The 26,327-nt window shown below is 45.0% G+C and overlaps 1 protein-coding gene across 39 annotated transcripts in view; it reads right to left on the bottom strand.

Annotated features, from left to right (window-relative positions):
- Positions 1–26,327, bottom strand: part of MAP2 (microtubule associated protein 2) — a 224,400-nt gene that overhangs the window by 132,704 nt on the left and 65,369 nt on the right. For 33 of the 39 annotated variants that reach the window (XM_030486756.1, XM_030486757.1, XM_030486760.1 and 30 more), the window contains one exon: positions 431–496. The exons of 4 other annotated variants lie outside the window; for them this stretch is intronic. Coding sequence is in view for 1 of the 35 variants with exons in the window: in XM_030486753.1 (XP_030342613.1) it covers positions 431–496 (66 nt within the window). In the remaining 34 variants the exon portion in view is untranslated. Of the gene's footprint in view, positions 1–430; positions 497–857; positions 1,021–26,327 lie in introns of those variants that run through there. 2 more of the 39 variants (XM_030486729.1, XM_030486739.1) reach the window with 2 other exon arrangements.

Here is a 26,327-nt window from a genome sequence, read left to right as displayed (position 1 = left end):
GTGCCGATTGATCCTATCTATCTGCTCTGAGCCAACCAGGGATTTTAACCCTGCTCTTGCTGATGCTAAACTCAATATTGAAACAGCCCACATCTCCTCGCTATACCGACCCAAGACAACAGAAATGCACCCAGGTTTGTACCTCCCCCTTTGGTAGCTGCAGCTGAAACAACTAATTAAATAGCAAGAGCATACGCATATACATCAAAAATAACTTTACAGAGCCTGCCAAAGCTATTCGAAAACCTATGCAAAGCTGCAACAAAACACAGCTTGACAAAATGCAGAATAACAACGTAGAATAACAGGTATTGTTTAAATAGAAGTAAAAATAAAACACCAAAGCCAAAAAAATCACAACCCACCCAAACCCTGTATCACATTCATTCTCACATTCCCAAAATCACATTCAAATACAGAGGTGTCCTACCTTTTTGATCTGTGAACAAGCAGATTCCAATCAGTGAGTCACGTCCAAGACTATATACCAGAGAATCTGTTAATATAAAATAAACATGAGGATAAAACCCCTAAAAATACTTACTTTGTCTGAAAAACAGTTTTCAGCTACGAGAAGGTTTTTTTCTATTATACAAAGACACAGATGCATAAAGATATCCAGACAAGTACGTCTTTATGAAGGTGTATGCATATAATCCACACTATGTATGTATCAAACAGATCTATAAACAGAGCTACAGAAGTTTATTACCTATACATTTTAATTCATCCAGTGTGCACCGCTATGGAATTTAACCTACAGCAGACCAAATCCAAAAAGCTATAGCATAAAAGTATAACTCTTTCAAATCCTCAACAAGCAAACAAAGCTGACATTTTTAAAGGAAAATCATTACCAGCTCATACGCTGCCATACCCCAAAAGCCTATCCTTAAATAACTGCTGCATAATCATTCTCCTGGAGTGTTGTTATCCATCGGCTCGCTGCCTATCTCCAGACAGACGCAGTTTGCAAGCCACCAGCTTGTCTCTACCATGTGTACGTCAGGAAAAGGAAAACTGCAAATTAGAAGAAGTCCCCGCAGTGGTGAAAAGGAAAAGAGGGTGAGTGGGAGAGGAAGAGGGAGTTCACTGGCCACAGAAATTTCCAGAATGATGACAAACCAGCCAGCTCCGCCATCATCCACTTACAATAGGATGCTGCACCTCGCGGCTGCTGAAGCAGTTTGTCAAGGGGGTGCTGGTATCAAATGCCTGACAGGCATTTTAATTGCATCCAACCAAGTGTGTCCCCAGGAATTGGGCCTTTAATCCTGCAGATATCATCAACTGGTTTCTTTTGTTCTGCTGCCAAGCACACACAGGCAGGCACTGCACACAGGCAGCAGCACACCCGGTCTCCACTGCGATGCCGATCCAAATCCTAAACAGGTTTTAGGGACGGTACACACTGAAAAGGAGGTCTTGAGGGATTTAGCATTTTCTGTGTTATGTATTAGGAGGGCGATTCGCTCTCCCCCTTTATTTTTTCTATCTAGCACTTGTGTTCACGTGTTGGAACCAGCTCGGCTATGCTGTTATTTAAGCCACCAACGGGGAAATAAAATCAGGGAAAATGCAGAAGTGCTGCAGGACTGCAGGGACAAGTGGGGACCCTTCAGGACTAATACATGAGAGGAGCAGGGCTCACTGCACAGTCCAGCTTGCAAATGAGCTGCTGTGAGGGGTGCAGTTTTACTGCCTCTATTCAGCCACCGAGTCTGCCTTGATCTCACCTCCTTCCAAGGCTTTATCCAGAACAATGTTAATCTGAGCAAAAGGGATCTGTGAATTGGGAAATCAGGCAGTGTTTTGGGAGGAGACACAGCATGACTGGAGAGGGGCAGCAGAGAAGGGGTAAAGGAATATGAAGCTAACCAGATCCAGTTCCCAACAGCAAGCTGGTGTTTCTCAGTCCCTGTGACAGCAGAGCCCTTGAGACAGAAGGATGTCAACAGAGGAAGGAAATATCTCCCTATCGCAAAGTTTATGAGAGAGCAACAAACCCCATTTACCTTTGAGAGGGACAAGAGGCTTGCAGGAAGGAGTAACAAATCTCCTTCCCTTTTGCTTTCCCTTCCAAGCACAAGAAGATGACTTTTCAAAGACCTATCAAACTTTGCATTAACCAGAAGTTCAACCCTCATTGCTATAAACAGATCCTACTGTCTTAAAGGCATCTGTCCTGACCAGATAGTTTTCCCTCCACTCTCCAAATCATCGCAGCAGTGAAGAGGAAATGGAGGAATGTAGCCACTAAAGTCAGCCTGGATGGGACAGGGATGGTGGTGGACCAGGTAATGTATGGTGGCGAAAGGCCTTCAGAAGGAACGGAAAAAATGAGCAAGAGCAGCACTAGAGCAAATCTTGGACCTCTCCTCTGAGAAAGCCTCCCATGACTCATCAGAAGGGTGCCTGCTGCTGCCAAACCTCCCACTGCAGAGCTCTTCCTCTGCAGAAACCAAGGAAACTCTAATCCTGCCCTCGTCTTCCCCAGCTCCACCATTTAACAGTTGGTGCTTGTTCACAGCATTGCTGCCATCCCTCCCTCACTTCTACAGCTCCCCTCCACCAGCCATTCTTTCCCCAAAGCAACCAGGAGCTCTGGCAAGTCCAGAAAGAACACCACGGAGCTGGGGTGGTGACAGGGTATCATGAAGTGCTGAAAACTACCCTCTAGTTTCTCTCAGATGTTCCTGATGGACCTCATGTGGTTCCCAAGGGACCGATACATATTGCCACACTGAAGCCCATGGCTGAATCTTCATCCAGGCATCCAAATCGCCTTCACCCTGACCATGCAAGCATTTCCAGGCACCCAATCTGCCAAAACAGCCGATGGCAAATGGTTTCATCATAAGATACTGCACATAGGAGACAATCTTAATAATCAAGTTTGTTCTGGCTGCCCTACAATTTGTATTTTTATATTCCTATAAAGGCATTTCTGACAAGACAAAAGGCACAGGAGGAAACAGGGATGAAGGGCCTAGTCCAGGTAGGTGATAGAACACAGAGAACACTCATCCTTAGAGATTTAACCTCCTGCTTTCCTGGCTCAGACAGGAAAGCAGGATCAGCCACAAAGCAAACTCATCACATAAAATTAATGCACTCCGACACAGTGAAACACGAATACTCGTGAGCAAAAAGAAAACACAAACATCAGGAATTTGACTAGTTGAGGTCCTGGAAATGTTTAAATGATGAACGTGTGCTATGCAGCATCATTTTCAGAGCCATAGCTCTCAAAGAGGTATAAAGACATCCATAGTCTCAGCAAAGGATGTGGGAAGACTATGACTTCAAAAACCTGGTCTAAACTCTAAAAGACCTTGCAGCATGTTCAGGTGGGCTTTTCTCCTTAATTCTGACATTCATGCATGACAGTGCACTCAGTTTCATTACTGCCTTGTAGGAGAGCTTAGAAAATCCAGCTGCATACTGGGTCCCTCTGTGCAATGTGCTGGGCAAAACAGGAGACAGCTTCTGTTATAACAGATCACTTACGAGAGCCAACCCACAAAAAGGGACAGTGGCAGCATTCTCCTCATTTTCAGGATGAAACACACAACCTGTGTTGTGCCAAGCCAAGCTGGAAGACCCTCCTAGAACCTCAGATCTTTCCACCCAAGCCACTGCCAAAACCTTGATAATCTTTAACAAAGGACTTGGAGGTTGGTTGCTTCTTTTTTAGCAAAGAATAGGGGAACATTTTATGCAATGCCTAAAATAGCAACCGGTATCATCAGTGATGTAGATTATAAGAGGAGTAAGTCTCCTGAACAGAAACTGCACCACTCTGGTAAAAATAGCCCTGGAACAGGGAAATTTCTTCTTTATTCGCTATTGTCTTACCACTCAGAACAGTGCTGGGGATGGATGGCTGCTGGAAAGCTTTAGAGGAGACAGATGCTTCACCAGGCTCTGTAAGCATTGCCTGTTCTTCTGCAGCAGTAATAAACATCAGACTATCCCATTTTATCAGCCATTTGAGGGACAACCTTGCCTTCCCCCCCCAGTAGGGCATTAATGAATCCTGGAGACACATGTGCAGTACAGCACACTAGCTCTTTCACTAGGGCTGCACGGTGAGGAAGGCTGACACTGGAGTCACCATCTGTATCTCTATGGTTACTGATAACAGAGGATTTGGGAAAAGCTGCAGGCTGAGTGAGCAGCTCCTGTGGGTTACAAGGTGGAAAGGATTTCAAGGCAGCTTAGAAGCTTTCAGGATGCAGGGGCTGGCCTGGTTTTGTTTTTAGCCTGCCCCCCAAAGAACAAGTGTGCACGAGCTGATGTACCCAGCTCATGCAACAGCCCCTCCAAAGCCTGTTCGACTGCACCATTTCTTTCACACCAGTGGTGCCCCCGGCTTTGTTTGCACAGCAGATTTCAACGTTTTTACAGGACTGTCCTGTCCTTCCTCCCAGCTACCAATAAAAGGCCTGTACTGGTGACAGTGCCCTTTCCCAGCATCCATGCAAATGCATCCCTCCACGCCAAGTACCACGGCACCCTTTAACCCAGCAGCTGAAACAACATGGGCTTCTGTGTGGCATGGTTCTAGAAACAAGCCTTCTGAACCCAGGCAAAGGATGTCTTCTCTTTCTCCTATCTTAGCTTATTTGTTTGAAACCTTTCAGACAGATGTTTTTAGGCATGATCTCTCTTTTGGGAATCCAAGCTGTCTCTCCTCAACTAAATAATAGATACGAGGAATACCTAGAAAGGATCTCCCATTTCCATTTCGCCCTCTGCCAGCGTGTCACTGAAATCAAGCTGGAAGATGTAGGATATTCAAATCCTCCCAGCCCTGCTTTTCAGAACAACCAATTATGCACAGAACCCTCTGAAGCTACCAGATAAACACATTCTTGGGTTTTCTTGGGAAATCCTTGGTTTCCAGCTCGGAGACCCAGTAAGACCAAAAGAACAAGAAAGCAAAATTCATGAAAGGTGTTTGTTAGTCCCCAAACCTTGTATGTATGTTTGGTGTTGTTACTGTTAACAGCTGCAATGCAAGCTTTTGTATAAAAACTCCATAATAAGCCATCACCTCTGCACTGGGCACTGCACATGGAGGGGAACAGCCTCACTGCTCGTTCGGGCCACTGCTTCTGGGGGGCAGTGCCAGTTGGGCGAAACACCCCAAGCTCAAAATCCATCCACAGAGGAAAAGCAAGAAGTAAAGGCATGAGTGAGTGGTTACATTCCAAATTCTGACACAGCAAAAGAAAACCTCCATCTCTGAGAACTACTGAAACATCACTAAACTCATCCTATGTGTCCCCATCATCTCAGCCTGCAAGTGCCTTGCCACCAACACATTGGGCCCAGTGATTTCCTCACTGCATCTGGAAGACAATTTCAATTTTCAGGTGGTTCCTGAAGCCTGCAATATTGGAAACAATCGATAGCACCAACACTCTTGCAGAAACCAGTGACACCTGAGAGAGCTATGACCTCCCACAAAACCACTGCACTGCACACATCCACGAGCACAATGTCTTGAGGCTGCGAGACAGGCAGTCAACACTGCACTGTTAGGAGCCTCAAAGATGATATGAGCTAACACAAAGTTCCTCTCTGACATTCCCGACTGTCAGCAATGGATTCATTACTGGTTTGAACTTGTAAGTGAAAGATGTGGGTTTATTCTTCTTTTTAATTTTTTTTCATCTTTAATTCTGCTTCCTGAAGGGAGCTAATCTGCATAGATTTGCATTGGTGCATGAAGTAGTAGCTGTAGTGTTATAGCCACAGCAAGCTAAGGTCATAACAGAGGGCAAGTTTACAAGGAATAGTATTTACTCACCATTTTTCCAACAAATCCTCCCTCACACACCAATAAGAGATAGACAAACTCTATCAGAGTCAGTAAGAGATAGAGGCAGATAGTTGGCAGATAGGCCAACTCCCGTCGCCACCACAAGCAAGGGACTCAGATGCACAACCACCCCCAAGTTAAATGGGAGGTTGATGTTTGGTCAGTCTCTCAGGCACTGAGGGGTTTCGAATGAAAAGTAAGAGTTAAGGGTGTTAGAAAAAGGCAAAGACAGACTGGGATTGCCTGGACTGTTACAAGGTAACCAACCGCTGTTTGTAATTCTAGGTCTCAAAATCCCCCTTGCCACACTACCTGGCTTTCCGCTCCAAAGCCTCCTCCCAGCTCTCTTCCAATTGCTGCTTCATTCTCACTCCTCCTGTTCCATTTGTTTCCCACTCTTTCCCTTTCACTTCCCTCACTGCCCTCTCTTCTTCATGCATCCTTCTTCCATCTCCCTCTTTCTGATACATCCCTACAACAACCTTTGCCTCCTCCCAACAGGTAAAGGACACAGAGAAACCAAACGCCTGACCAGCGTGTGCTGCATGACATCTGTTGAGCACTGCATTACTTACTCTACTTGCCTGCGTTAGTCCTTTCCCCACAGCTTCATTCTGCCTTGAGGGGCAATTCTGCGCTTCACTTTCCGCTTGCAGACAGAAGTGATTGCCCAACACACAAATTCCTGCTACTGGGAGATGCTTAAACCAGGCTCCTTAAGCTGAGGGCTGCAAACCCACCAGCTAATGCTGAAAACCACGGTCACCTTCCCCATTACACTTCTGGCTAGACTGACTGACACCCCTGAGAGCATATAATGGTTGGTACCATCCTCTTCAACCCCAGCCTTAACCCCAATTTAGCCACAGTGCTCTGGTAGCCCTTGAGTACACACAACCCTTGCCACAAGTGCGTGCCCATGTGAAAGCCCGGCATGACGTGTGCAGCTTAGAGACACACTGAACGTTTCTCCATCCTATCACATGGCTTATGAATAAGAAAATACTGCAGATACAAACCCTACTGCTTCTTCTCATCTCTTCTCTCTCTTCACCTACCAGTGGGGTGATGAATCAAGACAAAAACTTGCTTCTAGTAAAATATCACAGCTACTGTGGCAGAAGTTATTCAAATGTCAGTGTGTACTTCACTTAAGCATGCAAGCTAATGTTTTTCAATTAGCTGCCATGTCATACCTTACAGTGGAAGCTTTAGTTATTATTCTGTATTAAATTTATAAGTAAAATATTTTAAATTCATGAATCATTTGTTGATTCAGATTTTGCATGACACGTAATTCAAATATAAACTCTGAGCTGGCATGGCCTTGACCATATATAAAGCAGTAACTGCAATGTAGAATGCACAAATTTCTCTGTTTTGGCTAATCATAGGTTTTGGGCAGTATTTCAATTTAAATCCCGTTCATGTTTAGGACAATGCGCAAACAAACGTTTAAGTTCTGTTTCAGTCAGTGGGACGTTGGCGCGTAGTGAAATGCAGTATGGAAAAGAGAGGTTTTCCTGAAATGGGTCTGTATCTGTGATTCCTTTCAGAGAAAATGTATTTGCTCCTTCATTTTTGTAACTCAATCTAAAGATCAACCTTTTCCCAGAGACAACTTCCCTAGCAGCTGAGTGCTGCTTTCCTAGAAGCTGCCAGTTAGTTACTTTCTCCTATGTCCACACTTTCATTCCAGAAATTGGTTTAAAAATTGGTCAGCCCTAACAACTCGCAGCTTTTCCTCGGCAGCAAAACCAACCAGACAGGCAATAGCAATTGCAGTAACATGTAGTAACATGTAGCAGAATTGGTTTGAACAGCTTCTCACTTAGCAGGCTTTATGTAAGGAAGGCAGGCAGGCAGAAACCCACGGTAGGGCTTCCAGCCCCTGAGCCACGTGGAAGGGAAGCAGCTATGTCCTCACTTCAAAGAAGAGACAACAAAAGCTGCCTTATGAAGGATGCTCCTAACAGTCAGCCTGACCCACATGGGTGCAGATGTGACACTGCCAGCATGATACCACGGCTTACTCCCTCTTCATATGGGCATCCGGGTTCTCCGCATGGAGATGTGCCTGTCCCAATAGCCTTCCTTCACAGCCTGCAGCCTTCCAGTAAAACCAACCATAACTGACAGCCACTTTAACCTCTGTGAAAAAGCCCAGCTAAACTCACCAGAAGCCCTTTCTTGACTTCAGCGCATTTGGATCAGAATTTGTATTCCACACTCTGGAAAAGCTTCAGCTAAAGGCAAGGACGGCTGGCAGTGCATGTGCTGTGCATTACAGACCCCATCTCTGCAGAGGACCCCATTGCAAAGGGCTCCTTAATAGATTCTGACTGTTGCATTTACTGTGAAATGAACTTAGCAGATACTGCAGGAACTCATTAGCTTCCTGTGATTGATTCTTGTTTTCATCACCATAAAATCAGATTTCCTGTGGTTAACATAATGATCTGATTCCTTCTTTGTTTACACACGTTTAAGTCAGCCACTGCTCCACTGAGTCCACAGCACTTGCTACATCAAGACTAAGCTGGGTTTAACAACTGGAGACTCGGATTGGGTAACTTAAACACAGGTTTCATTCACCCTGGTCTCACAGCGCTGTCCAAAATGATTTTTAACCTCTTTGTACACAAGAATTACACCTCCACCAGGTCACTGCCTCGAGGATGAAAAGCAGGAGCTGTTTAACAGCGCTCAGTTACACTGCCCATGAGCTCAGGGGATGAAGTGAACAGTGCCACATCCAATCGCCATCACCAGGGAGACTTTTGGGAGGTGTAATGTGATTATAGTCAAATCTGGTTTACCAGAATGGGATGGAAAACAAGAAAGTCATTAGGCAAAATGGAGTTTCGGATAAATGAAGGACCTTGGAACTTATCTGATATACCTCAAGGGATGTGACCTTCTTTTAGATGAAGCAGTACTTTGATCAATGGCATTTTAGACGACAAGCCCAAACAGCAGCATTGCCAGTAAGTCAGGGAATTTCTCCTGCCATTTCAACAACTGACACAGGAATTCTTGCTACTGTAAGTCATCCAGACAGTGGTTTAGGCTATATTCAAAGGATGGTAGCGTTCAGAAACACTAGGGCACCAATGCAAATATGATCTGGGACTTAGAGGGAAGGCAGAGGTGAGGACAGAAAGAAACTGCCAGTCTCGACTCCTCTACCATCCTGCCTGGGTTTATTTGCAATATTTCTGTTCACATTGGCAGGCAACAGAAGAAAGCATGTGCAGCTCAACAGATGAGGGTTTATGCACTGTGCAAGGCTCCCGAGAAACACAGAACCAGAAAGGAGAGACAGATATAGGAGAGTTTAGCAGCTTTAACAATAAATTCTACCAGTACAGAGGAAGAATACACTAAGCTTTTTAAGAGCCTGAATACTCAAATAAAAATCATGCAAAAACCAGAGACAAGCGTCATGTAACTAAGAGACAGTGAAAGCACAGGAATACGATCAGAAAGCTAAGGAACAAAATGAATTACAATTAGAAAGGAACAGAAAAGGCAACCAAAAAAGATTAAATACCATGTGAAAAGCAGACGGGGCAAGTCACGGTTCAGCAGCGAGGCCCAGCAAAGATGATGCACAGAAGGGAACGACTCGACATACCCAACATCTGCCTCAATTTTCACAAGTAAGATCAACAGTGAGCAGCACTGCATGCAATTAATTTTAAGCAGCACCAGAACCTCAGGTCAGGATAGGAAAGAGCAGCTTAAGAAACACTCAACACAAGATAGATGCAGCTCAGAAAATTCTGTGAATCCTCCTTGACTCAAGAGGAGCATTTAAGGTTTCAGAACAGACCCTAGGGACAATCAAACAACTCCTGCTCTCTGGAAAGGAAGCCGTGGGAAATGATAAACCAGTCAAACCTCATCCTTGCAAAGATTTTGAAAACTAAACAAGTAGTTTACAAGCACCTACAGGACGAGAGCACGACTGAAAAAATACTGCTGGCAATATGCGATGGTGAGTAATGAGTCCCAGCAAATTCATCTCGTTCCCTCCTGATTTTGCGTTTATAAAACTGGAGTCTGAGCCCAAGCTGGGATGAGTTTGTCACACTTGGGAAAGCATCTTCAACAACTGAGTTCATGGTAGCACCTCCCAAATCTGAAAGCAGGAAATCAAGAAAGTGGAAGACTGAACAGCATATTGAGAGATGAGGCCTCAAACACATAACTAGACAAATCAGGAGTAAGTAGCTAGGCAGTTGCTTGGCAGGAAAAGGCTTACTGTGGGCAAAAAAAGAGACAAATCATGGTTTTATTTATCCTAATGGGCATGCTGTCCCGAAAACACTGGGATAATTATTCCATTTTCTTTGTCGGTGGTGATGTCTCAGCTGGAGAAGTGCCAGAATTTGGGATTTGCACAGTAAGAAAGATATTGGCAAACTGGGGAGAGCCCAGATACGAGAAAAAGGGAGAGTGTGGGAAAACATTCTTCTAATCTTTTCTTGTAAAGCACATGTTTCAAATAGGTTTCTTTCAAGTACGGAAAACCAAACAGTAATAAAAATTTTCCAGATTATATAATTTGTGAAGACAAAGCAAGCAAGCAATGACATTCTAAATCAAAGTGGTGTAGAGGGGGGAGAATAAACGAGGAACTCGCTGAACTAATTAAAAACAAAGATGATTTTTGGTGTGGTATTAAAACCACCACCAAACAGACTGCTCCTGAGGAAAGTCAAACTACTTATTTATGTGTTTATTTTTAAAAGAGCCCCAAGGACAATGCCTAGACATGCTGGCACTCTCCTCGGAGTGAATGAGGATCCCGCTGTCCTATCCTACAGGCGCTCTAGCACTTACCCTGTCAAGGACTTTTCAGTCTCATGCTCTGCCAGTGTGATGAGGCACAAAAAGCCAGGAGGGAGCAGAGACAGGACATCTGACCCAAACTAGCCAAAGGGGTATTCCATACCACAGCATGTCATGCCCCGTATAGAAACTGGAGGGAGTTACGTGGAAGGTATAAGTTGGTGGGTGGTGAGCAATTGTACTGTGCATCACTTCTGGGGGAAGGGAAAAAGGGATGGTGGTGATGGTTATTTCTCTATTTCCTAGTATTATTATTGTATTTTACTTTAAGTTCAATTATTAAGCTGGGCTTAAAGACTTTAACCACAACACTTATATTGTCTTCTCTCCATCCTTCAGAGAGCTTCCCGGGAAGCCAAATCAGGATCGCTGGTGCAGAACATGGCACTGCACCAACACTGCTCCCTCCACACCTTTCTCATGTGGGCCAGCCATGGTGCTGGGGACCTCAGCCTCAGCCCCCAGTCTGCCATTAGGGTTCAGAGAGACACAAAGCCTACAGCTCCAGGGACACTGGGGCTGGAAAAGGCATGCGAAGGGGAGCACGGCACTGCACCGACACTGCTCCCACTGCAGTAATATGGTCTCTTGTAGGATAAGGCAGATGTGATAAGCCCTGTAGCTCTTCCATGAGAATCCCACCTACTGCTCCCCTCTTTGCTGCTGGAGCACCTCAGTGGGGTGGGGAGGGCAGCAAGGCTGCCATTGAGGTCATTCTTTAGGGTCTGGGATCAAAGTTTCACCGGGTCTGTGACCTGCCATCCCCCAGACTTCTAGTTGGTCCACAGCGTGGGACTGGTTCAGATGAAGGTGTCTGTCCACTTATTAACATCAAAGGAGAGACTGAGGAACACAGATGCTCCTAGCATTTACAGGAAGGTTCCCTACCACTTCGTAAAATGTTTCAGAATCAAAGTCAGTCTTTGGGGCACAATGGTTCTTATATTTGAGCCAAAAAACACAAGCAACAATGTGGAACTTGCAAGTGAAGAACCAGGAGAGCAACACGATTAAAAGAAGAAGAAAAAACCCCAAAACACACAGAAGGAACGCTGAGGAGAGAATAAATGGAATAACTAATGCACATTAGCTCCAGGGTTCTCTCTGCACCAATTGGCAAAAAGAATACATCTGAATCATTAATAAGTGAAGGAACTTGAAGACAATGGCATTTTCAGCCAACATTAGATAAAGAGATGAAAGAGGACTGTAATGAGAATTCTGATGATGGTATCATTTGGGGACTGGGAAGGAGGGAGTTATAGTTAAAAGAAATGGTTCCTTTGTAAAATGAGAGCAAGCATTCTCATTATTAACACAGACAGATGCATCTGAAAGACCTTATTCAGCTGATGGTGTCACTGAACACCCTTTTGGACACAAGCTCTCCACTAACAATATTAAACAAGGATAGGAGACTGCTGTAGCAAAATATGTAGTGTCACTTGTTTATATTTTTTAGCCTCATTAATCATTAAATAGCAGCCTTCCAGTACCTAATGGGGGCCTACAAGAAAGCTGGAGAGGGACTTTTTAGAAGGACATGTATACAGATGAGACAAAGGGAAATGGTTTTAAACTGACAGAGGAGAGATTTAGATTAGATATTGGGAAGAAATTCTTCCCTGTGAGGGTGCTGAGGCGCTGGCACAGGGTGCCCAGAGAAGCTGTGGCTGCCCCATCCCTGGCAGTGTTCAAGGCCAGGTTGGACATGGCTTGGAGCAACCTGCTCTAGTGGAAGGTGTCCCTGCCCGTGGCAGAGGGTTGGAACTGGATGAGCCTTAGGGTCCCTTCCAACCCAAACAAACATCCAACCTTCTGGGCTTCTCTTAACACTGATGATTCTCTGCATGTAGTTGACGGGAGCTTAAGCTTTCATTGCTTTTGGAAGTTAGCCCTGCAAACCAAGACAGGACCAACATTACTAGCAAAACAAACTGGGAGAACTCCTCAGGAGCCAAATTTTGGACAGAGGAATCTCCACCAATACCTTTTGAAGGCCATGAGCAGTGGAGTCAGGCACACTCACATTTGCCTCTGGTTCAAAGCCTTGAGTTTTGCACAACACAGTTACTGTGCAATGAGACAAAGGGCATGTTAATTTTACTGGCTCGCTGCCATAGCTGGGGGGAAAGATGTTAATGAAAACTCAGTAAGACTGAAATGTATTGTTTTCATCAGAAAGAATGAAAAGCTACAATTTCAAGAACAGTATAGAAAAGATCAGATTAAATACATCTCATAGGATGGAGCGAAGTGGGGTAAAAGCCAAACAAACAAAAAACCATCAAAAAACCAACCCGCAACTGCATCATCTGCAGAAAGGACTACTAGCAACCTGTCATGAACCAAAAGCTCTGTGGTGGTAACCAACTCCAACTTAACGGCTGATACATTCACCCAAAAAGCTATTCTTGCAAACCTTCCCAAGCCCCAGGAATATGGCAGTGCAAACCACAAAGGTATTTTCACAGTTACGCTATAACAACACCACTCACCACAGCTAAGTCAATGGGAAACAACCAAGCCACTACTCTATAAGGAACTAAGAAAACACAAGAGAGCACCACAACACAGCACAACCTGTCTGCAGCTCCACCTGAACCAAAACCATAGACAGGAGGAGAGTGGGCCCTCCTGCAACTCTTCACACCCATAGGACTTCCTCCCACTACCACACAGCCTGCATTTTCTGCTCTGCTAGCTTTGCATAAGTCACCTTCTGCTGCCCTCTGAATACCCCCACTGCAATCAGCAGGACTGGAGCTGGAACAGCGACTCGGCTGAGGGAAGCATGGCAGGACAGACCCTGCAGAGCCGCACTTGGCAGCTACGCGCGTGGAGCCGCAGAAGTGGAAAGGACAGAAGCCAGTTTATGAAGACAGTGGTGGGGTTTTGTTGTTGGTTTTGGGTTGGGATTTGTTTTTTCCATTATCTTCTTTTAGCTGCTGGGGATCGCTCACATGTAGACTCACCTTTGTAACTCCTCGCTTTTTGGCACATTTTCTTGAGCCTCCTTGGAATCATCCCCTTTGCAAAACTTGCTGCAAGCTTGGAAGCACTTGGCCGGCCATGCTGCAGCTCAGCAGCAGTTCAGCAAGCAGAGAGGGAGCTCCAGCAACCATTTGCCCTCCCACCTTGGTACAAGTCTCCCATAGAGACACACACTTAGAAAGGAGCCTCGACTTTAGTTTAGACTAGGAACTAAACTCCAAGACAGCTCTTACTCATAGGACTTGCAAATTGCCTAGTATTTTATATGCCTCCATCAATAATTTCTGCTTTCCAGTAATGCAAACCAAAAACCTCTGAACTTGGACAACTGGCAACATCATCCTTCAAAATTCCATTGCTTACACTCAGATATAAATCTTCTGCCTGACAGAGCTTTCACGGGACAAGAGATTAGAGGAAAAGAAATGAGTTTTTATTATAGGATTTATTCTTTATTTGTTGCATATGTGAGGTCTGTAAAGGATAAAATCAGCCTGTGTGTTCATTTGGAAACTACCAATTCTCTCTTCAACTGAATTTCTTATTTTTTCCTATTAATAGACTAAATTTTGAAGAGAAATATTTACTGCACTCCTTAATAAAGGGAAACCATGAAAGTCATTAATAAATCATGAACAGCTTTACTAATAAAAAAACAGAGAGCCATGCCAAAATAACCAGCTTTCACACATAAAAAACCCAGCATACAAACAAGACACAAGAAGCCTACACCTGCTGCAGGGAGTTGCAGGTCAAGAGCCACAACGCTCACTTCTGGAAAGGCTGCCTGAGCCTTTGTTAACGTAGGGTATTTTTCCAGGCTATTTTGATTCTTTGCTACAAGATGTCACCTGTTAAAGCCATTGAAAGACTAGGAGCTCCAGAAAAATTCACACTAAGTATTTCTCGAACAGCATCCACTGGTTACACCTGTGTGCTGAAATCATCTAAGCTTTAACCACTGCAACGCTGGGAAAGACACTTTTCCTCCAGCCCTTTTTGTTCTCCCAGCAGATTGTATTTGCTGATCCTTCTTGCCGGATTTAGGTCGCTTCCAGTTGCTGAGCCCTGTTAGTCCATCAGGAGGGAGCCCTAATGAAATCAGCTTTCTCAGAACAGATTTACTTCCTGCACTGTTCCTCACTCTTACATTCACATCTCTATTCTCTCCTTCAGCCACTCCTGAGGGCAGGGTTCAATATTACAGAGGCAAGTCATGGAAGGAGCACACACCAGAGTTCAGCCAAAGACACCGGCAGGATGAAGGTGCCTTCTTCGCCTTGCACTTTTTGGAGACACTTGGGAGTATCTTCTTAGTAAAAACATCTCTCTACACATGTCCCATCTACTGACTGTCAAACAGACCAGCTGATTCCTGCCTCCCACCTTTCCCAAATTCCAAAATACTCTGTCACTCTAACAGGATCTGTCAACCACGAAACACAGTTAAAAGCTGTGAATACTTTAGAAGCAGTCAAACCTCCTTTTTAAAGAAAGCAAATGTATGAGCTTATTTTATCCTCTGATTTCTGCTTCCCGAGTCACCCAGGGGTCACACCTCAAGCTTTCAGGCAAAGGAAACACTGGTTTCTCCTGAAACATTTAGGATAATTCTGAAATGCTTCTGTGTTATAAATGTTACAGCAAATGTAAATAAATCTAAAGTGAGCTAAATGTGCAATACACTGTTACATTACTGGCACTCCATTTCTTCCATCTTTTCTCCTCTTGTTCTTCAACCGTTTGCTGTAATATTTAACAATCCTCTTTGACTCTTTGGCTTCCGTTCATCTCTTTCCCTTCCTGCTGCTTCTTTGCATTTCTGTATTATCTTCTGTTCAATTTCCCATCTTTCTCCATCGCCCATGTCCTCAAGGTCTGCATCAGCCCTGCCACGGCACCTTGCTCATTTTCACTGCTGTGGCTGTGCCTGCCCTCTGCCCAGGCTCCCATTGAAGGCCTGCAATCTCCCGCCCTCCCAAGAATAAGGCTTCCACAGCAACAATACATTCCCCCCACATGCTGCAGCTCCTTTGGTGCATACTACATGCATGTCCCCAGCCAGGTCATCCTCCATGTGGCATAAATGCTCGCGCCCTACCATGCCCCAAACCCACATAGTGCCCTGGTGCATCCTTCACTGCTCTCCTCCACCCTCTGATTCTCATTCCTCCCCATCCCCAACCTCACTTCATCCCAAGCAGACCAAATGCCTCAATCATCTCACAGTGGTGTCAGGAGGCCCAAATCCTTACTCTTTTGCAATGCAGGCCTCAATCATCAAGTGAAAGCTTTAGTACATGTGCTGAACCCCGCTGTCAAACTGCTCTCAAAAATTCAATGAGCATGCCAGTGGGGCAAGCAAAACGGAGCAGAGTCTTCTCTCCACCTTCCTCACCTAACCTTAAAGCCTTTTTCCTTGTCTCTTTCCATCTCCTTGAACAAGGGAGAAATGAAGCCTAGGAGCCTTCTCTTTATAGAGCCATATTTTATTAATAAGTATACACACACGCATTGGTTCAGATCGACTCCAGCATATAGCCAAGATAGAAATAACTGAACACTTACTTTCTTATGCCTTGGTAGAAATAATATTACAGTTCAGTAACTTGAAAAACAAGTCATTGTGACCAGTAAATGCCTTCTACCTTGCAACATGCAATCTGATGAGCAAAAGGCAGAGCACAAAGGCAGGTATCACTTGAAGGTAAGCCTCCAAACGGCATGCCCCTAATATCCACACGCTGAGCAGGTACCTGCCATCTGACAGACAACTCAGAGAACAAGATAAACTAAAAAGCTTAAGGCTTTTTCATTTTATTTAACTACCACTCCACATGTTGCTGTTTAATTTCTGTGGCTCAACATTTTGCCCCTTTTAAAAGGCCAAAAGACTCTCTCATCTTGAATTAATCTTTCATTCCTGAAAAGCACTGGACTGAATCTCCTTATCTCACCCAGGCACACCAAGGGCAGTGGCAGCTGATCCTTGCCTGCACTGCCCAGTCAATTGCTACTATATTCCCTCTGAAGTTCACAAAGATTTTCCAGCAGTGGAAGCTTTCCCAGCTGCACAAGATGGTTCCTCGCACCTCCCAATCCACGTGGAAGGAAAGCAGGAATGAAGGCAGAGAGAATACAGCTTGAAAACATCAGCAAGTGCTGTATAGGCTGGGAACAGGAATAACACACACATTCACAAAAAACCGCTCCCAAACAAAATCCCTGTAAGCAAAGAGCAGTCAGATCCAAACTTAAAGCTCATGCTGACCTTGGCCAAACAAATCTAATGTCTCTACCACTCAAAGTGAAAGACAGCCAAACTCCTGATGTAGCCAGGTCCCTTCAAGCAAGAACATAGAATTCTTTAAGGTAAGAAAAATAGAAAAGAAAAAGGGATTAAGAAAGAAAAAAATCTGTCTTACCTAAAGATTCAGCAAAATGACACTGCAGTAAGTGAAGGTCAACCCTACGTCAATGTCCTGCTGAAAGCCTGGCTGCTCTCACAGAAGAGCTGATCTGAGCACAGCTGGACCAGAGGCTTTGGAAGAGATGGGATGGTCCCTTCCAGGCAAATCTCTCCCCAGTGAGGTCCCAGCAGAAGCAGAGGCTCCAGCAGGAAGGCTCAGCACTTGCCAACAAGGGATAGATGGTGCAGAGCAAAGCCCAAGCTGACACACAGGCTTCTTCATTTGCTCGCTGTTTATTATGTATGAGCACGGCGCCATCTGCTTTACTCTACCCTTCAAAAGGCTGTAGCAGGGAGGAGGGAGGCAGCCCGTTTGCCATCCTCCTGCTGTGCAGCAGGGGTGAGCAGGCTGCTCTGTGCCGAGGGGATGCTGCCCCATCCCCAAGAGCACCTGCACTGAAGGGGCCAGGGTGCAGGGCAGGCAGGAGGAACAGCACTGGGGGAATGGCTGCGAAGAGCAGAGCACTCTCATCTCACATGGCCAGGTGACTTGGGGTTCACGGCAGGCTGAGCACCAGCACTGCAGCAAGGGGAGCGGGGAGACTTCAAAGACAGGGAGCAGGGGGATTTCACCCATGCTCAGGAGAACATCCCTTATCCTGGCTGTAACCAGAGCATCGCCTGAGCTGGACGGTGCTCGCTGCTGCTCCAGCAGTCTTGGCCAGAGGAGGGAACCCATAGTCCTGCAACTCTGCAGCACATAAAGTCACTGCTTCCAGGGCCAACTCTCCTTCTTCTAAAAGGGTCACTCCCAGGCTGAGGGATATGACCCTGGTGTCCAAGCACGAAGCAAGATTGAGGTGCAAGTCCCTGAAGATGTTTGTTTACTGCTTTCAGAGCTGGGTGGATTCAAACAAGGAGACACGACAACCTCAGAAAGGGTGCCTTGAGGTTGCCAGCACACGCAACAAAGCTGCAAGCAATGGACCATTCACTGAACATGTGCACATCTGATGTGGTTTTGGGGATCCCAGTGTTAGACCCACCTACCACTGATTACTGCCATCCTCTTCCCCATACACGCTCAACCTGAGTGGTTGGTAAAGCCTCAATGCAGCTCTGAGGACTGAAGTGCTAGAGAACTTCATATATATATGTGTGTGTGTATATACACACACACCACATAACTGTGAAACACCCCATCTGCTCACGTTACAACACTTTAAACGCATGCAATTAACTGAACTGAAATGGCATAAGGATCTGGATCAGTCGGTGTCTTTTTCCCCCGACTCCCACTATTTCCACCTTCCTCTCACCCTAACATATGGAATGCCATATGAATTACTGAATGGATCATGCTAAAACTGGAGCCTGTAAAATCTATTTTTAACACAGATTATGGGGGGATATTGTCAGTCCATGGTGCAGCATTGTTTGCCTTATGAGCTTGGTCTGTCACTACTTCTGGCAAGCCCCACTGACAACTAATCTCCAAACTCTTCAATATTTTTCCTCTGTGCTCTGAAATCACACTCAGTTTCCTCCTGAGTTCCTTGGTGGGAACTGCAGGAATAGCAGGTCAGCCAGGAGTTAGTGCACTGCAGTTTTTCCAGCCTCCTGCTGCCCTCCTGAAGTAGCCATGAGATGCCTAACAAGGATGCCCAGTTTTCACTGAGCTTTCATGAAACGCCATCAAGACACACATAAATTGTGTGCTGCCCCAAGAAACAGCTAAAGAAGAGTCCATAATGGTTTTTGTCCTCTGGTATAAGCCAGGAGGGTACAGCTTTTTCACTCCCCAACCCTAAGGAGCCTCAACAACACAGTCAAAGTCTTGGCAGGAGAAATAATTGGAGCAACCTGGCTTGTTTGTATGCTGATAATTAAATCCTGAAGCAAAGCTAGTGAGACTCACAGTAGGGATCCATCAGCAAACAGACAGAAAGATGAAAGATCTCTTTACAAGGCCACAGCAACCTCTACCAGGCACTTTAAAGCCAAGGCAGGTCAGGTCAGCCAGGTTATTATCGGCACTAAGCAGCCCGTACAGCAGTGATAGCATATAATACCTGAAACTGCAATGGTTATCAAGAGCTGCATTTTCTCCTACCCTTGAAAAATCAATTAAACCATTACCAATCTCATTTTTACAGCCAAAAATGCACCATCAGCAATGCAGACTTCATCCAAAACCAATGTGAGATAAAAGGCTTCAGGTGAGGTCACAGAGAATTACAGGGAACATTTGCCAAAGGAAAGTGATTTCTGGACAGTAACTCCTTTCCTTTTAACCTATACAGGCTCATCAGAATCAGGCACCACTGGATGCATTTTCTTCCATGATGAATTCAACAATTTGAAGAAAAGCAGCTCACACTAACACATACACCGAGGACCACATGAATACAGTTTCTAACTGATTCCTGAAATGATGCTCATATTTGCATATTAGATTTTACCTGAGGAAATGCAGGTGCTGCCTAGGCAAAATGGGAGTCTGGGACCAATCCAGCATTTCCAGCTCTGCCTCAAGACAAACAAGCTAATGGTTCACAGAGTTCCCAGCAGTTAGGGAAAGGAAGCTGGGCGCACTGAAGCAGCTTTAAAAGTGTTTAACAAAGCAGAAACTGGAACTGATGTGTCATAAACCACTATCAATTACCATGAAACTGTTACTTCATTTTAATGTACCACGAATCTTCGCCTGCCTCTTTAGGGTACCACCATTTCACAAGCAGAGGCAGCTTAGGGCCTCACATATTTCCTTTTTCCTCAATGAAAATGGAATTCCCAGTCATTCCTTCCTGGTTACTCTCTGCAGGACTCAAACTTCAGAAACACTCTCCCGTCTTTCCCTGCAACACTGAAATGTGTTGGCAAGGCTGTGCCTTCTTGTTGCATATCTGCAGCAGATCAGGCTTTCACCCTTTACATACAAACTCCCTTTCCTCTTCACCACTATAGATGTTTTATTTCACTAGCCCTTATGTAACCACAGATCAAGGGATCTGAAGCATTTTAAAAGAGGGCTATGATCTGACATGGATTAGGCACCCAACATAAAGAGAGACCTAATGCTTCCACAAAAACTGTCTTCTCATTAGACTAGCACAGATAAAGCAGGTTTCTGCTCCTTCTCCCGAGGAGGTAGGGATAAAATGGTGGGCACTTATCCCTCGTGGTCATTGTGGCCAAACTCAATTGGGAGGCCGAGCTGAGACACAACCATCAGGAAAAGCCAGCAAGGAATTAAACCCTCAAGAAGCAGTAGAGCTCGGGAGAGGCAGCATGCCCGAGATGGAGCCCAAGGAGAAAGACCCCCCAGCCTCTGCAGCCAAGGTACTGCCCTTGCTCAGAGCAGCTCACAGCCGAGCCCTCAATCTGATCAGCTGAAGCTCCCCCAGCCCATATGTTCCTCTGGCTCACAGACTGTGATATGCTATTGCCTTTGCTTCAGTGGGGGGAAGAAGGGGAGGGAGAAGGGGGCAAATTAATTCAGAAGCTCTTGGCAGGCATACAAGTAACAAACTCAAGGCAGAAGTTATGTAGAATGGGGCTGTGCTGCCAAATGAAGTCACGAGGGGCTTCGTTCAGATTTGAGCCATTTTTATTATTATTTATATTATTGTTATTATTATTATTAGCATTTGGCAAAAGGAGCCAGGAAATACCTTGCTGGTGATGTCTGCTCTCCCAGTGCAAGCCAGTTTGGAATGCTGAGCGGCTTACCCTGAAAAAGGGAGAACCACGCTGTTTCCAAGCCCCTGACTTCTACTGCCATTTATTTCAGCAGCATTGCAATAATTCTATTTTTGTTTTTATTTTATAAGAAGTTACTGCACAATGAGAACAAACCTTCCCAAGAACGTCCACTTTTCTCCTCCTCTATTAACTGGACATGGGGTAAGGGAGATGAGAGAGATTTCCAAACATACTCACTGATAAAAGTTGAGCTCCATGAGGAAAAAAACCTCTGTTCATTTAAAAGCCTTATAAAGAAAAGAATCCTGTCTTTCAGATATGTAAGCATAAAACCAGAATTCAGTGATTCACCTGAAAAGCGAAATGGTCCCACTTCAGGTTATAAATAACTCCCAGTTAAGCCAACATGAATGACTTGCTCCCTGTAGCTACAGAATGTATGGTCCAACAGGACATCTCATTTAGAAGGATCCTGTTTTTAACTTCTGGGCAAAGGAGTTTAAGCTTAAGGAGACTGAAAAAAAAAAAAAAAAAGTGTGTTACTTGCAAACAAACAGCCCAGTTTCACAATATATAGAGCATCAAATTCATAGAACACTAAGCAAGCCACCTACAAACCTCTTGCTTGAAGTGAAAGCCAAAAATACAGCTATATGACAGAATACACCCCTCCATCTGTTTTCTGCTTCAGGTCAGATTAAATACTGCAGCTTCCCAAATAAACTTTTCCTAAAGGGACCCTCAACACACGAACATGTGACTCTGGCTGGCTTTCTTCCTCCTCTCCAGAGTTTTAGCCACAGAGAGTCCCATGCCACTGCAGAGATATTCACCACGGTCCCCAAAGCACTGCTTCCTCACACCAGGCTCATATGCCAAATGCTGTATCTTCATCATGTTACCTAAAAGCAGTTGAATGCTTCTCCTGCGTGGACCTCAAGACCAGATTTCTCCATTTCTGCTGCTGGTAGAAGTAAGCTCCATGCTTATGTTTCACCCATAATTCATAATGCAACAGGGTCCCATTTGCACACTCACAAAGTGGCATTTTGTTCTCTCGTGAGCACAAACAGTTTCTAGGGTCAAGCAACCTTTAACCCAACAGCCTGATGCCAATGTCATGAATCAACATAACAAATATGCAGATAAATATAACTACTGTGAATGTTTTTCTCACATGCTGTTGGAAAATGAGGACTCCAAGTCCTCTGCTTGAAAGCACAGGACTTCTGCCATCTAAAATGATGGAGAGCCTCTAGAGATGCTTGTACCGGTTATCATCTACCCAGTCTGGATGGGACACCAGTTCTCTCCACGCAGCACACTGCACTCCGCACTTCAAATAAGCCAAGATTTCATTTCACTCACTCATCTATGCCCGTCCTGTGCAAACACAAATGTTACATCTCCTTTCTAACTATTCCTAAAAGCTGATAACTGTTCACATCACTGCACAGAAGACTATTTCATAACATATTGGATTACTGACGGAACAAGCTCCTTCTTCAAGAACAGCATCAGCATAATACCTGTGACTTCAAACGCAAAGCTAGTCTTATTGAAAACTGTCCTTACTTAACTAAAGCTAGAGCAGATGCCAGCAAAAAAAACTGGTGGTAAGAAATATGAAGCACACTTCTTGAGGCAGATACCTGAAACAGTTTCTTAAACATCCTGTATAAACAGCGGCTTCAGAAGCAGCTCTTATGCACGTGTGTTTAAGAACCCACCATTATTTCAGAGATGGGGTTATGTGCTTTATGAGGCTACATGTCCAAATTGGCTCTGCTCTAATGGTTTACGGACCGCACAAAATTCATTGCCGTTCATTCTTATACTACCATAAACTCTTGACAGAAATAGCTCTGGTAACCAACCGTTTATAGATTGCTATTTCACAGCTTGGCCTCACCTACCCATTTTCTTATAGCCATGGTTGACAAACCACAGGCATAGGCTTTATACGGAAGCAGGAATTGCTAGATTTATAGGCATTACTAAACCAAATGAGAATCCAGTGAATGGACCAAGGGAACCTGATGTATCACAATATCTACCATGTCATGTGTATCTCCTAGTGTTAGGAGAAAGATAAAACTTAAATTACAACACCTACCCAGTTCCTCAATAAGAAATAGGGCAAGAGAAGCCACACAAAAAGCAGTAGCCAGGCAGAAGGCAATACCCTTCAAAGCATGTTATCACAAACTGGTGTCCAGCCCACCAAGTTACTCAGGAGCACTTGCTAAATGATGTGAATCATGTTGTTGTAGCAGCTTTTTTCACCCTACACTTACCGTGTGATGGTTGTGCAGCTGCACTAGCATGAGACAGCTCCCCCAGCTTGCTTGCCCAGGACACACACTCTTCCTCTCACAGAGGATAACGCTTGCTATTGAAGCCCAGGCTCTCACGAGCACAAATGCTCACAGTGATGCTGCCACAGCCATATACATGTGCATCAGTGAAGCCTTTAGCCCAGAAGAGACACCTCCATAAGCAGCATGCTGAAGTGGCCCTGTGATTCCCTCTGCTATCTCCCCAGAGCCTTGCATAGGACCATCAGAGGTGTGTAAGAAATTCCCATATGAACAGGAAACTAACACAGAGTATCTTGCTTGCTTAAGTAGTTACTACATTTTCACACAGCCTACTTGCTGTTAAATCACCATTCCTTTAGCTCTATGGTAAAGTGAGGTATGTCTACGCACATAAACAAACCCTAAATATCTAGAGGATTGTAGCCTTTCGTGGTGCAAACCTCCTAATGCCTGACTCCAGGTAGGCTTGCTATACAGCAGAAGTGCTGTACTTGTGTTTTAGAAAGACAAGTCTCTCAATGTCAACAGGGTGTCCATTCATTCACATGCCCACCAGAGCCAGTGCCAGGCTGCATGACAAACAGCAAGACAGTCACTGTACACAGCCGGCCACGATCGTACAAAGTGCCACATTTCTTCCTGAACCGAATGCAGTTCTGCCTTTTTCAACTCCTCTCTTTCCACCTCTTGCTGTCCCTCTGAGCTGAAATATAAGAACTCCAGTTTGACAGAACCGCAGGGAAATGCAAGGACACAAACATGTTATTCACAATCCAGAAAATCTGTCTTCTGAATTAGAAGCAGCCAAAGGCTGAATTCTCCAAGGCAGCTTGCTCTGAGTACTTGATGTGGCCAAGGATAAAGCTGACAGGGCAGGAAAAAAAAAGCTCAGATTTAAGCAATCACTTGCTGAGCCACTGAACCAAATACAACTGCAGATAGGACTTCGTAACATTACAAGACACATTCTGGTTTCATCTGTGCATCAGCAGCATCCCCCTCCTCACCTGTGTCATAGAGCTGCAGCTCAGACCAGCAGAGCTGTCAAAGCCAGTGCAGCCCCTCCATCAACACCGCAGACTGATAGCCATTCCTGTGAGGATTATTTGGAGTTCAGTCCCTTTGGCTACCCGCTCTGCTGCAGCAATAAAAATAATGCTACTTCAGTAAAGCAAGACTTATACAGAAAGACTAAATTAACAGGTGTAAAGTTCAGACACCACCAAAAAGAGATATGATGAAAATATCATACCCAAACACGTACAAGATTGCTGTGCACAACAGAAAATGCATGCAGTGGATGTGAAAAATAGGGCTATCAAAGCACTCAAAATCTGGGTAGTTACTGGGAGAAATTTTCTATCAATAAGGACAGTGAATCAAAAGTAAAGCAGCACTAGCATCAGCATATGTACTACATCCCTGAACTACAGTGAGGGAACTGGGGAACGAGCTCTAACTTCTGGCTAACCAACTTCTCTCATGTACCCAATACTTTTGCTTGCAGTTTTGGCAGCTCCCCATACAGCTGCTTCACCCCTCCATTATTGTGATTTTCAATTTAATATACCATCATTTCCTCCTGCTACATTTCCTCTGAGCTAATATCCTGCTGCTAGGGGCAGGAAAGAGCCTTTCTGCTAGATCTTAACTTCCCATTTTCTGTGATGTGCAACGCACCATGGGGTGCATATTGCTACACTGCAGAAAGTTTTTAATTCAGAAGCAATCCCAGGAACACTTTCTAGGCACTAGCTGGGTCATTTGATGAGAAAAAGCAGCTAGGAAAGCATAAGAAGAGTGCTATATATTGCCATAAAAAGACCAATCATTTCTTCAAGCAGCAGGGTGCTATTAGATGACAAAGTCTTGTCTCCTTTGCAATGCCTGTCTGTAGTAAAAGGGCCAGAGGCAGCTCTGTGCCCATTTCAACCCAGCAGGCAGCCACAGGGCTATGCCAACACGTAGCCTCCATCTGGCACAGCACAGAGGCACTTTGGCTGGTGGGGAAGAACCACCACGTTGTTCCTCCAGGGCCACCCCATGGCTGCAAGATCTCCCCAAGGGATCTAACCAGTTCAGGTCACGTTCCATGGCGCCGTCTGTCCCCATGCCCTCAGCTCTGCTGTTGTGAGCCTGCTCCTTAATGTAAGGTGCTCCCCAAACCGGACAGAGAGGGCCTTTAATGTGCTGGTGTCCCATCCAATCCTACTCCCAGCAAGGAGTTTAACAAGGGCTGTTTTCAAGCAAGGTTAGGAAGAAACCAATTATCTTCTTTAGTTGTACGAACACAGAATGTAATTGAGCAGAGTATGGAGGGGTGGGCAGGAGGGAAAGAGAATGTATGGCTGCTTTCCTCCTCCTGCATAGAGCTCTGAGCCTTACAAGTGCTGGGGTAAATACCTAAGTTCAAGGGAAACACAGTATCTGAACTGCAAAAATATGAAAAGAAAGTGCAAGCATAAAAATAGCCACAAAATCCTCCAGCCTTTTACCTTGCCTGCTTAGGGGGTTTTTTTGGGTTTTGCCACTCCAGCCCTCCACATCAAAGCAGAAGAACCGCAACAAAGCTGAAACGTTTGGTCCAATAACAAAATTTTTTGTTCCTGAAATGTTTCATACTGAACTCGTTAGGCCAATGTGAAAAACATTCCTATAGGCGTTGTGGAGTTATGCTCAACGGAGAAGAATTTCATTTGCCTCCTTCACACTGAGGCTTGGCACAGCTTACACGTCTCACCACCAGCACCAAAAACCCCAACCTTACAACCAGCAAGAAACTTGTAATGGTGCTCAATTGCTCTGCAGAACTGATGGTCTCTTAGAGTTTTACATTTTGGTGCTCAGCCAGGACCAGGTGGCTTCTCCACTTCATGGAGGTGCAGTCCTCTCCGCATGTTTTGATCACTCGCTGCAAGGCCAGACCCGATGCTGTGCAGATGCTTCGCTCCAGCAGCTCCCTCTCCCCACCAGTGACTGCCATGCCTGCAGCAAGGCAAAGCAGGTGCCTTTTGAAAAGGGATTAGTGTCTCAGCACCAATTTGGCCCAGTAAGAGAAACCAACCGATGCTACAGCTGACATCCTGCCCTGCACTCAGCAAGGGCTGTGGCAGCACACAGGGCTGCAGGTCTGCCCTCTCTGCACATGCTTGGACTCAAAGCCCAACCAGCAGGCACCACACTGAAAAGCCTCTCTTAGTTGTTCTCTTTT

The sequence above is a fragment of the Strigops habroptila genome, chromosome 5 (genome assembly GCF_004027225.2).
Source record: "Strigops habroptila isolate Jane chromosome 5, bStrHab1.2.pri, whole genome shotgun sequence".
Lineage (NCBI taxonomy): Eukaryota > Metazoa > Chordata > Aves > Psittaciformes > Psittacidae > Strigops > Strigops habroptila.
This window is presented reverse-complemented; position numbering and strand designations above follow the sequence as displayed.